Source organism: Macrobrachium nipponense, chromosome 12 (genome assembly GCF_015104395.2).
Source record: "Macrobrachium nipponense isolate FS-2020 chromosome 12, ASM1510439v2, whole genome shotgun sequence".
NCBI lineage: Eukaryota > Metazoa > Arthropoda > Malacostraca > Decapoda > Palaemonidae > Macrobrachium > Macrobrachium nipponense.
The window spans coordinates 6021942-6035463 of NC_087205.1; the positions used below are offsets into that span (position 1 = coordinate 6021942).

At 39.3% G+C, this 13522-nt stretch overlaps 1 protein-coding gene across 3 annotated transcripts in view; it reads left to right on the forward strand.

Annotated features, from left to right (window-relative positions):
• The window catches only part of LOC135224321 (gem-associated protein 6-like), a 108609-nt gene that overhangs the window by 80462 nt on the left and 14625 nt on the right, over positions 1–13522 (forward strand). For all 3 annotated transcript variants that reach the window (XM_064263217.1, XM_064263216.1, XM_064263215.1), the window contains exons 2-3: positions 6341–6480; positions 12111–12255. In XM_064263217.1, coding sequence (XP_064119287.1) covers positions 6344–6480; positions 12111–12255 — 282 coding nt within the window. In that variant the 5' untranslated portion in view covers positions 6341–6343. The remainder of the gene's footprint in view (positions 1–6340; positions 6481–12110; positions 12256–13522) is intronic.

Here is a 13522-nt window from a genome sequence, read left to right on the forward strand (position 1 = left end):
ACAGAGCTACTTTTACAAGTTTTTGGGGATTCCCTTACGCCTACGGCTCCTCCTTCTCCTCACTCACTTTTTTCAACGGCGAAGACAGCGAAGAGTTCTTCTTGTGTGAGGATGAAGCCAACTCTTTCTATGAAGAAGGCACTGAGGAGTTTTGGTTCCTGGATGGCTTCCAAAGAAGAAGCGGGGAAAACGATGTTCGCTTTTTCCTCCTTCGAAGTTATCAGGACGCGCTGGTTTCTGGTACGAAACAGGAGAGCCCTTAGGATTGGGTCTACCGTCTTCGGCTGATTCGGATTTTTCGGCACTGGTAGATTCGACAAGGAGAACTGCCCTTAACTCTGCTAAGACGACTTGGGCAATGAATGAATTGGATCATTTGCTCAAAGGTATGTTTAGAGTGCTAGAAGTATTTAACTTCCTTGATTGGTCGTTGGGAGTCCTAGCCAAGAAAATTGAAGTGCCAGAGTCAATTTCGCCAGAAGATCTTATGTGTGTTTTGTCTTGTATGGACAAGTCGGTAAGAGACGGAGCGAGTGAAATCGCCTCCCTTTATGGGGCCGGGATCGTGAAGAAGAGGTCGGTTTATTGTTCCTTCTTAACGAAGTCGGTCTCCCATGCTCAGAGGTCTTCTTTGCTGTTTGCTCCTCTGTCTACTCAGTTGTTCCCGAAACATCGAGTGCAGGACATTTCAAGGTCACTTTCGGCCAAAGCCACCCAGGACCTTTTGGCACAGTCGGCAAGACAAACCTCGCCCTTCCTTCCCTACCAAGGCTAAGAAGGAAAAGGCAAGTGTTCGAGAACCCTTTCGAGGGGCATCTTCATCAAGAACCTCTACGTTTAGAGGTCGTAGACCTTCAAGAAGGGGTAAGACTTTCGCCAAGTCTGTTAAAGCCCCCAAATAACTTGCAAGTCCTTCAATCAACGGTGGGCGCCAGACTCTTAGAGTTTGCAGAAGTCTGGGCCCAAAAGGGGCGGATCCTTGGACCCTTTCTATTTTGAGGAGAGGTTACCTCATCCCTTTCGTCGAAAGACCTCCCTTGACGACCATCCCAAGGGAACTGACGGCCAGGTACAGAGACCCCATCATGAATCAAGCTCTCCATCTAGCAGTAGATCAGATGCTGGAGAAGGGGGCTATCGAACTAGTGACAGACCATCATTCATCGGGCTTCTATAACCGCCTTTTCCTAGTTCCGAAGTCCTCAGGGGGATGGAGACCGGTGTTGGATGTAAGCGCCCTGAACTTCTTCGTAGAAAAGAAGAAGTTCACGATGGAAACGCCTTCATCAGTGCTGGCAGCACTTCGTCCAGGGGACTGGATGGTTTCCTTGGATTTACAGGACGCTTACTTCCACGTACCGATCCATCCTTCCTCGAGGAAGTTTCTCAGATTCATGATGGGGGGGAAAATTTTTCAGTTCAGGGCTCTGTGTTTCGGCCTCTCGACGGCCCCTCAAGTGTTCACGGGGATTTTGAGGAATGTGGCTCAATGGCTTCATTTGAAAGGGGTGAGGATATCCATGTACCTCGACGATTGGCTAATAACGGGCCAATTCAGAAGATCGTTGTTTGAAGGACTTACAAGTAACTTTAGAATTGACGAAGGCTTTGGGACTTCTCGTCAATTTCAAGAAGTCATCACTAATTCCCGAGCAAGAGTGTGTGTATCTCGGGATACAGATGAACTCTCTGAGTTTTCGGGCTTTTCCCTCGCTCGCAGGAAAGGATAGCCCGAGGATTCGAGAGAGTAACAACCTTCTTAGGGAAAGAAGTATGCACAGTGAGGGAGTGGATGAGTCTGCTGGGGACGCTCTCCTCTCTGGAGCAATTCGTTTCCCTAGGAAGGTTGCACCTGAGACCACTCCAATTCTTTCTTCATCGGAATTGGAGTCGTCGTTCTCAGGATTTGACGTTCTCCTGTCGTTATCCCAGGACATCAAGAAACATCTCTTATGGTGGACAGATCCCAACCTCTTTGCGAAGGGACTGTCTCTTCAATCACAGACCCCCAACCTGGTGTTGTTCTCCGACGCGTCGGACATGGGGTGGGGTGCAACTCTGGGAACCAGCGAAGTGTCAGGTACCTGGGTGGGGGACCAGGTAGCCTGGCACATCAACAGAAAGGAGTTGATGGCTGTGTGGTTGGCTCTGAAGGCTTTCGAGCCCAAAGTCAGAAGATCGGTAGTGCAGGTCAACGCGGACAACACTACAGCTCTGGCATACATCAGGAAACAGGGGGGGACGCATTCCTTCTCCCTGTACGAGACAGCAAGAGACCTTCTTCTGTGGGCAGAAGAAAGAGGAATCAAGCTTCTCACCAGGTTCGTGCAGGGAGAAAGGAATGTAAGAGCAGATCTCCTCAGCAGGAAAGATCAGGTCCTTCCCACAGAGTGGACCCTTCATCTGGATGTATGCCAGAGCCTGTGGAAGTTATGGGGCAGGCCACACATAGACCTCTTTGCCACGTCAAAGAACAAGAGGCTGGATCCTTACTGCTCTCCGATATCGGATCCAGAGGCAGTAGCAATAGATGCTCTTCTTCTAGACTGGAACGGACTCGACGTCTACGCGTTTCCCCCCTTCAAGATCCTGGGGCTAACCATCAAGAAGTTCGTAGAGTCCGATTCAACGAGAATGACCTTAATCGCTCCCTTTTGGCCGGCCCAAGAATGGTTCACAGAGGTACTGGAATGGTTGGTGGACCTTCCAAGATCGCTCCCGCTAAGGAGCGATCTACTCAGACAACCCCACTTCGACAGGTACCACAAAAATCTCCTCGCTCTCAGTCTGACTGGTTTCAGACTGTCCAAAGTTTGGTCAGAGCGAAAGGCTTTTCAGCAACAGCTGCTAAAGCAATCGCAAGAGCGAGGAGACCTTCCACCTTGCGTGTATACCAGTCAAAGTGGGATGTCTTCAGACGTTGGTGCAAGAGGAAGAACATTTCCTCTTCCAGTACCTCTGTGACCCAAATTGCGGATTTCCTTATTTTCCTCAAAGAAGAATGTCATCTGGTTGTGTCAACTATTAAGGGATACCGCAGTATGTTGGCGGCGGTATTTCGGCATAGAGGCTTAAATATATCCGATGATAAGGACCTGCATGATCTTATTAGATCATTTGAAACCATTAAGCGTCCTCATGTAGTACCGAACTGGAATCTAGACGTAGTCCTACAATTCCTTGGATCGTCTAGATTCGAACCTCCTGGCTTAGCCTCTTTCAAGGATTTGACGAAGAAGGCTATCTTCCTTTTGGCCCTAGCTACAGCTAAGAGAGTGAGTGAGCTCCAAGCTATTGAGGGCAATGTAGGGTTTAAGGAAGATTCTATGGTGTGTTCATTTCTTCCAAGTTTCCTGGCAAAGAATGAAAACCCATCACGCCCTTGGCCCAGGAGCTTTGAAGTTCGTAGTTTATCTTTTCTAGTAGGGAAGAGCCTGAAAGAACTCTTTGCCCTATGAGAATTATGAAGTATTTCCTTAAGAGGAAGGAACAACTTAAGGCTAATCAAGATGTGCTTTGGTGCTCCGTAAAGGACCCCACTCGGCCCATGTCGAAGAATGCTCTTTCCTTTTTTCTGAGAAGTCTTATTACAGAGGCACATGTTGCCTGTAAGGAAGATCATTTTAGACTACTGAAAGTGAAAGCTCACGAGGTGAGAGCCATCGCAACTTCGCTTGCATTCAGAAAAAATATGTCTGTGCGGAACTTGATGGAGGCGACTTTTTGGAGATGCCAATCGGTTTTCGCAAACCACTACCTACGTGATGTAAAAATCACATATGATAAATGCTTCGCCTTGGGTCCTTTCGTATCGGCAGATTCGGTGCTGGGGCAGGGAGCTGAAACTTATCCTGTGTAAATTTTTTATATGTTACCCTATATTTTATATTGTTGTTTTTTGGTTGTCTGAAAGAGGCTGCAGGAGGCACCTCTTTTTGTCGTAATATTAACCCTTTGTATTTTGGTTAGGTGGTCTGGTGGGTTTTGGCTCCTTGCAGAGGTAGTGGTAAGGATCTGTTAGGTAAGCGGATAAGGTCCCTCTAACAGCATCCGACTTGGATTCTACCACAATAGGGGATCACATTATCCCAGTGGTAGATCCGAGAGTCTTTCAGCATCAGGTCACGTCCTAGCTGTAGCTCTCCAGGCAATGCAGACTCAGAGATAGTATCTATGAAGTCTTCATCCTGAAAAGGTGAGAACCAAGGTTTTTATATCCTACAACATTAGTTGTTTCCCGTCTTACCTGTATTATTGAGCTGTCTCTTACCCTCCACCAAGGGTGCCAATCAGCTAAGTATATATCTGTCAGGGAAGTTCATGTACAAAAATGATATTGTTAAACTACAATAAAGTTTTGTACATACTTACCTGGCAGATATATACGATTAATGGCCCACCCAGCCTCCCCTCAGGAGACAGGTGGAAGAGAAAAATCTGACAAGCTTACGGGAGTGGTTCGTACATCCGCCACCCAGCGGCGGGTAAGGTAGACCACCTGACCTACCTGTCGCGTGTGCCGCGAGATTTGAAATTCTGTCGGGAACGTCGGAGACTATAGCTAAGTATATATCTGCCAGGTAAGTATGTACAAAACTTTATTGTAGTTTAACAATATCATTTTATTTGTAGACTTATGCTTCCTGTAAGCCTCAGGTAGATCAATTTATAACATGCAGAACTGAATAGTGTTATATAAGGCAGAAGGTATTTGGAGAGAATTGGGTGTTTTGTTGACTGCTACAAGTAGGCGTTCTCGAAAGTAGAGAACCAGCTCACTTTACAAATCTACTAGCTTGCTGGCTTCGATCTCGGGTGCCTGCATTGCCCCTTGCTCCCCCTCTTATGCATTCGGCACCAGGGGTCAGTTCTCTCCTTTTACTAGCCTCTTGCCACTTGCTCCTGCACCTGGCTCCCTTGCTTCCTTTCCCTACCTTTGCCAGTCTTGTTCTTGTTAAACAGATGTTAATTTTGTAATAATGAAGATTAGTGCAGTGGAGGAGGTGGCTACTGGTCCCTGATGCGCCTAGACAAAGGTCCTTGTCAGACTCCCCAGCACCTGAGAGGAGGTGTACTGGAAGTCCAAGAGAGGTCAAGGGGGTTACACATGGGTAAGTCACCTCCTCATTTGAGGCTGTTGCCAGTCTCAGTCATCAACAGACTGCCATTACATCGGAAAGGCATCTTGCTGCATGTTTAGTGAAGGAAGGGACTATGTAGCCCTATTGGATCTCCTAAACTGAGTCCCTGTCAGATGGCCCCAGATAGTTACCTCTCAGTCAAGCCTTCTGTCCACATATTTTGACAGATAGCCATTTGAAAGGTATCCATAAGGATGTGCATTCATTGTCCTCTAGTGATACGAATCCCAGTATGAACAGAGATGCCAGTGTGGACAGAATCCCAGTGTAGACAAGTGTCATTGATGGCGCGTAGGATTTTATCTTATCTCGTCACCTTCTAGTGAGGTATAGAGTTTTTAGGGACCAGGAGGTGCAAAGTAGTACCTAGAGCATCCACCACTCTGTGGATGGGTTGTGGTGTTATTTCAGTGTAGGTGACAGTGTTTCTGGTTGTTTTTGTAAATTGGTACTGTGCCTATGGCAAGGGCACCTTTTAAAGTTTTGCTAGCTATCGGATAAATACTTAGCTGCATAACTTCCACTGATGCTTTGGTAGCCATTGGAGTACTCCTTCGCTACAAAGCTTCCACTTCAGTAGAGGCAACCCTTGGCTTTACCACCACTACAAGTTAAGTTGAGCAACAACCAGTTGCAGTTTTATACTGCAGGCTCTCTTAACTGATAAGGAACGGCAAGTATTGTATTCAATGCTAGCAACTTTTCTATTTCAAATTCATTACATGACTTAATGTTTTGGAGTAGAATACTATGTCTATGTATCCCACCTCCTGTTAATGTGGGTTTCAGATATGTAATTACTTGATGAGTTACTTACCTGTATAAAAATAATATTTTTATAATAAGATAAAGTTTTATATATGTATACTGACCAAGTAATTACAGATTCAGAGCCAACCCTCCTCCCCTCTGAAGGACATAAGGCATAAAACGAATGAGGATTGACTGCTAGGTCGTTCCAGTATTTATGTTAGTGGGACAGGCTGTTCACCTAAGCAAACTATATTAAAGTGCAGCCCATGGAATTTTGAATCTAAGCTGCTGTTTGAGTGGAACTTTATAGCTATGTAATTATTTACTAAGCATGTAAAAATTTATTTTATTGTAAAAATATCATCTAGTATTTCATGTGTTTTGTGTGTGTACAGTTACTGTACTGTATACACAATACAGTATATATGTATTTATTTGTATTTCAGAAAATGACTGACAAACACAAGATATTTACAAATGATCCAGTGCGGCAGCGTGCTTTAATTCATACCAGAGTCGAAGTAACTACAACGAATAAGCAAACTCATATTGGTTGGGTATATACAGTTGATCCTGTGTCTGAAAGGTGAGTGCTTCTACTGGTTGTATTGCCATGATTTCATTGAGCATTAATGTTCATTGTGTGTTCTTTACTACCCCATTCAACACGCACCCCCACCTTTTCATCACTAATACCACAGTCTCCACTTTCTTTCCAGTTATGTATTTTGTATTTATAGACATTGTATTTCAATGTTTGAGTTGTAGGAAAGGTCTTCAATGCTTTCCCTTCCCTTTTTTAATTCTCTTATAGTTATAATAATGCATTTTTTTCTGAATTTTTATTACCTTATTATATGTTTTTTCTTTTTGTGATCATGAGCTTTCATTATGGAACTAAGTGTTCTTTTTTAGTTTTAAATTTTTAATGGTATCATCTGTTTTCAGAACTGTATTTAAGGTTTGTTTCGGAAGTACTAGGAAATGCTTCATTAAGGGATATAGTTGACCAGGAAAAGTACAAAATGGAAATTTTCCGCCTTTTATATTATCTTCCATGTGTTTAATTTTACCATGTTAGCTCTACTTTCTTTAAAACTTCACTCTTCATTCTTCTATTTCTTTCCAAAGCAGAGCTTTTAACTTATGCATAGCTGCAAGTAGTTCTTACTTTATGACACTTGGATTCCTTAGCAGCTTTGAATGCCTTGCTTAGTCCTCATGTAAACTAGGTATTCATTTGAAAATTATTTTATTCAGTAATCTTTTCTAATTCAGTCTCACATTTAGTAACTTTTAGTTACCTTCTTCAGTCACCTGTTCTGTCTGGATTCCTCCTTTCCATCAACTTTTACTAATATGTTTACAAAGTTTGTATACCATAGTTTTGTGGCAGTCCTTTGTAAAACATGTTAAGAGTGGAGAAGCAGGTAGCTACTAGGAAGTGCAGGAGTCAGGCACTACTGGTACCTAGATCCTGGTTGGTAAGAGAAAGAGTTGCTGGCTAGCAGGTCAGACTGTTGGACTGGTTCAGATTGGACGTCAGAATGAAAGTTCCACTCAACCTGCTGGCAGTAATTCTATGTCTGACCCAAAGTATGTTTTCTTAAATTAAAAGTAAACATTGTAACAAAGTAAATAGTAATTAAAGTTGGACTGCTAGTCAGGAAGAGACAAAAGGCCATTAAAGGTGTGATTGAATGACAGTTGCGAAGATCTCTTTAATTCCATCTAGTACAGTGAATGAATAGTATAACACTAAGGGTTAATAACTGGACAAAAGAGAGAACAAAGTACAGTATTACCAAATTTATTTTGGATCATCAGTGTACAGTAGTAGATTCAAGTGGTAGAAAATATCCAACATCCTATCATCTGGATTGACAAGTGTCACCTGAACAGGACTTTCATTTGAAATTTGCAGATAGAGCTGAATGTTATGGGAATCCATGTCAGGAGACCTGTTCTCTATTCCATGAACAAGAAACTAATGTCTATCAAGCTATCTTGGTGCACTCAACTTTATTGCAGCATAATGCCTACCAAGGTATTCAGATGATAGAGAAGTTTTTCATACGAACACTGGATTACTACTACAGTATATCAAACTAATTACCTATATTAACATTGAACTTCTACTGAACAAACTTGTGAAATTTATACTGTAGAAGAGGTTGGTTTCCCCAGTTTATGATATTCCTAAATTGGCATTATTATTGTTATTTTTTGTACAGTAAAACCTCACTCTAAAAGACCTGGAACCAACGGGCAAGGGTAGTGGCTGCTGCTGTTTGCGTTTACCCAGGCATTAACCTCAGTATTAGTGTGAGATTGGAAATTACCATATATTACTGTGTATAAGACGACCTTTAGATAAAACGGGTGTCACAAATTAAGGCAAATATAGTACTGCTAAATTACAAAACCATCTGTTTAGGTTAGCTTTTGCAACAACTGGTATCTTATGAAAGATTGGTTACTATGTAAAGATGATGTATTACATTACAAATGTAGTTGTACTTACTGGATCCTTAGAAATTCAAAATAAATTAAATTACAAAGCCGATTCTACATTAAGTTTTTCCTATAAATGTCGCTTAAAAGGGAAACTTGTTTTGTTTACATCTCATGGCCATTCAAAAACCTCTGACAGTATGATTATGTACGATAATTATTGTGCATCATAATTGTTCTTATGACTGAATTCCTCCATCTTCTAAACAGTTATTTACCACCAAAATGTTAATGAATTTTTAATAAAAAATTAATATTATGTTATCCTAAATTTTATTCTTACCATAATTAGACTACAATTAAAATTTCTGAAAAGTTACTGAAAGATAAAGGTTGCTGTTTGCGCAACCATAACTGATGTGTTTAACTTTTTGTCAGCTGGCCTTGCATAGAGAAAAGTTGATTTCATATGGAATTATTCCTTGAATAGTCTACTTATTACAAAGATATGCCAATAATATATTAGGTAAAAATTGTTTTATTACATTTGCATTTCAGCACCAATCACAAACAACAGTGTGATAATGTATCATTTGTATTACTGTACTATATTATTTTAAACAGTTATTCACCACCAAAATGATCAGTTCCAAGCCCGGTCGGTGACCAGCATCCACCTCGTATACACATGAGTTGCCAAATGCCACAGATTCCTTGCTTTACAATCTTTGATTGTTTTTTAACCGGTTTCCAGCTGGCGCTAGCAGATTATTCTATTGTTAAGACCAGTGGTTTGTTAGCTATGAAAAATACAAATTGATTACAAATTTGTCATTTAAATGAAAAATGGATATTATATTATCCTAGATGTTATTATTACCGTAATTATATTACCATTAAAATTTCTGAAAGGTTACTGAAAGTTGAAGGTTACTGTGAGCACAACCCTAAATGATGTTTACATTTTGTCAGCTGGCCTCACATGGAGAATTATTCCTCGAATAGTCTATTTATTATCAAGATAAGCCAGAAATATATAAGGTAAAAATGGGTTTGCGTATTACATCAGTTTACTTCATAATGTGAATCTTTTCATGTATGTTGGTGGTTATCACACCTAGGCCAAGGCTAGCCTACCGATAAACATCCCTTTAATGGACAAGCGGCTTTAACGGGTGACCTTCCCCCTCTATTAGTCTGTTAAAGCGAGGTATCACTGTATGTTTGCTTGGTGACAATATGTATTGGTAGTATCCAACATTAAGAAATACTTCTTGCCTCTCTCAGGCACTTCTACACTGGTAATGGATTTTTTTATAAGGTTGAAATTGAAAAACCTCTTTCACTACTTAGGGAACTGCCTTCACCAGCAGTAGGTCCTCAAGAATAAGAGTCATCCTCAGTTTGCTAAAGTCATATGAGGATTCTCTTTGGCATCCTTATCCTCCAGGTGATTTAATGAGGTGCACCTATTGCTGTTGTGTGAGATGAGCTTGAGAAGAGGTTTGTCTTGGATCCATCTTTGGCTTCAAACTTAATAACAAGACTTGAATCCCAGGCAGTAATGACTTGGTGACAGGACCCTTTACAATTCCTTCTGTGGAGGAGGTCTGCAAGAATGTGCAAGGACCGTCTACGTATACCAAGTCAAAGAACTTTCCTGCTCTTGAAAAAGAGATCTTGTAGAACCAGCTATTCTGACTCATACCCCATTACTGCATCTCATGAAACCTTTTAGAAAAATAAAGATATCATGAGGATCCAGATACAGTGTTCCGAACTCATTTTTGCTTTTTAAGACATCACAGACAATTTAAAATTAATAGTATGTACTATCTGAATTTGGCTTAGAGATGCAATATCCAGGGTACACTTGTCAGCCTAATACCTACTGCTTAAATTTTGAAGCTGGTCACTGAATACTCTAAAGCTTTTTCATTATCTTACCTGTTTGTCTTGCCTCTTTGGCCCTAGACTGGACTATAGGCCCAAATTTTGTGTATTTATTCATTTGAACTTGTAGATATGTATAACTTGACTAGTTTCTCGCCAGCTTTGTTATCAGAGACACATGGCTTTTGGATATGGTTTGTTTGCAAGTTTGTTCAAGCTGTTTGTTGTATTAAGAAAAAATGGGCAGTGACTGTCATTCTGTATCTAATTATGGTTATCAAATACAAATTTTATGAGCTCTGTTCAGACAGATATGACTGTAAAAACAGCTAAATAATTGCTTATTATGAAAAAGTATTGGAATAGGGTTTTCTGTGGGTGAATACGTATCTACAAAAAAGACTTTCATAAGAACAGTGCCTTCCTTTATACCCCTTTGATTGGTATATATATTTTGGGTTTGAGAAAAAAAAAGGGGGATGAGAATCTGTTGATAAGGCCTGCTGTGTTGAGCTCATTCTTTCTCTTTAGCTCCTTTCAGCTAAACTATCCAACTTTTGTAACTTTCAGTCTACAGTTACCATCCTTTATTTAAAAATGCAGTAAATCCTTAGGGCGAACACTGATTTTAGAATCTTAATAACTGATCTTCTTACAAAAATGATAATACAACTGTAGTAAGTGAGAGGTAGTTCATCACATTACCAGAGAATGCATTGAATCTTATAACAGCCATTATAAATTTTTTGTATGGTTACACTAGGCATACCACAAACAATTTTACTTAATGATGCTATCTAGCAATTACTTGTGATATTATAAATAGCATATTCACTTGTTATTTTTTTAATTATCATAGTAATAAAATTTTAAAAATTGATGAATGATCATGTTCCATTTGATAATCAAAGATAAAGATTCTTATAGTGAATTTTGTTTCTATTCTCTTATATACACATTTTTACACATTAATTGTTAGCTTACAAGGGATATGATCATCTTTAGTTCCCTCGAGATATAATAGGCTGTGGATGAGTTCAAGGACTAGAAGATATATAAACAGGAGGTCTCCAGACTGAAAATCATATCACAAGGACACTGTAGCTAATAGCAAATGCTATCATCAGCTAAGTGCAATATATGAATTGAACATGAAGAAAATAGAAACTATTATCTTGATGGGTCTTTTTCTCTTATTAACAGGCCATATTACTGTGCATATATAATAAATTTTGTGTATGAAATTGCAATGTTGAAGACCTGAACTCTTTGATTTCCATAATAATGTGCTTCAGCATTAGGACTGTAAATATTGTTCTAAAGTGTCCACAATAATACAAAGTGTAAAAAGTCCGTGTATAATTTTGAAGACTTTACAGAAAGCTTTCGAACCCTTCCCTGGGTTCATCTTCAGTCCAAATGAACAAAAAGTAACAACAAGTACAGAGGTAAATTTAAAAAACAAGAGTCGTTGAAGATCGTTGACAACGGTCGTTAGCTCGTTAATGGACCAGGTGAAGAAAGTGGGTAGTTAAATATTGGCTTGTATGCTGCAAAATATTAATGCTTGATGAGAGCCAACTTGTTCTTGGTTGTATACAATAATTAAAAAAATATATATATATATATCTATATATATATATATATATATATATATATATATATATATATATATATATATATATATATATATATATATATATATATATATATATATATATATATATATATATATATATATATATATATATATATATATATATATATATATATATACGTATATGTTCCTGTACTGTAGTAGTCTTGGTATAATAGTTTTAATAGTTAAACACTGCTCTGTATGTGAAATGCTATAATTTTCTTTTTCAGTGCTATTTTAGTTGAGCTCGGTGATGAAAACACTGCAGAAGTGAAATTTTTATCAGGATATAACATTAGTGACATAACAGTCATTGAAGATAAGCCTCCACCAGGGCTGGCTGACACCATTGATAACCTTTTCAGGAAGAAACAGGTAATGTATTTGATGGTTTAATCACATAGAAGTCAGTGCATGTTGCTTCCAAGTCAAATTTCCAGATGTGTAGGGTTCACCTATAGGCTTTGTTCTTATATATAAAAATAGGACCAACCTAAGTTGAAGTAGCTAAATAGTTGAATGGGAAGTGATTAAAGAGAGTGAATGAAAAGTAAATGAAATATGTTACTGCAGCTGTGGCTGAGTTGATGCTACGTATATTGAACATTAAGTATTTTCATGAGTGTACTTTGCAGTATTCACTGTAAGCAGTGATGCCTAGAAGCTCCAGACTTAGGATCCCTAAAATTTTGAAATTGTGTTCCTTGTTTATGGCATTGTTTAAATTTAACCTAAGTTTGAAGCAGGTAATTAGTCATTGAGTGCCCTACCAAAATCTTTGTTTGCTGACCTTTTTATTAATTTTACTTTGTTTTGGCATTATAATTTTGCAATATTCACGCAAAAGGTTTACCATTGGTGTATTTCGACATGTTACTTCTGTACTTGAAGGGATGGCTACGCAAATAAATTACCAAGATTGCTCTTTTAATCTTGTAAGTGACAGAGTATGACTTTTGACCTTATAAGTGACTGGGTAAGACCTCAGCTCTGTTACTCACATTAATAAATTTATAGAGCTTCGATTAAAGGAATGCTAAAGGCATCTCTCAGCACAAGCTGGAATAGTTTATTCTACATAACAAGGTTGTTTGGTAGTTGAAATACTGGTGGAAGGGGTGAGGGGTACCCTCACCACCTCCCTTTGTTGAGTTGTGCAATCTCTTGCCTTATAGCCCAGATATGAGAATGAGGGGTGGCTAGAGGTGGGCAGTTTATGTAGAAGCTTCTGGTTTGTCTGCTATGAAAAATACAGATTACTTCCAAAATTTTTCTTTTGTTCCTACATGAATACAAACCATCTGTCTTAACATAGGAAGACGTACTGTTTTAGTGGGAGGATCTGAATTCAGCTGCATCTGTAGATGCTTAGGATGAGACATGAACGCTTAATTAGGTAATCAAACATCACTAATGCAGCAAAAACTTTTTTTCTTTTTTCATGTGTTTTTTCCATTGTAGTTATTTATTCATTAGAGTTTATTATTATTTATATAATTTATATGATAAATTTACATAATTTATACATTTTGTACATGAACTTCCCTGACAGATATATACTTAGCTATAGTCTCCGACGTTCCCGACAGAATTTCAAATCTCGCGGCACACGCGACAGGTAGGTCAGGTGGTCTACCTTACC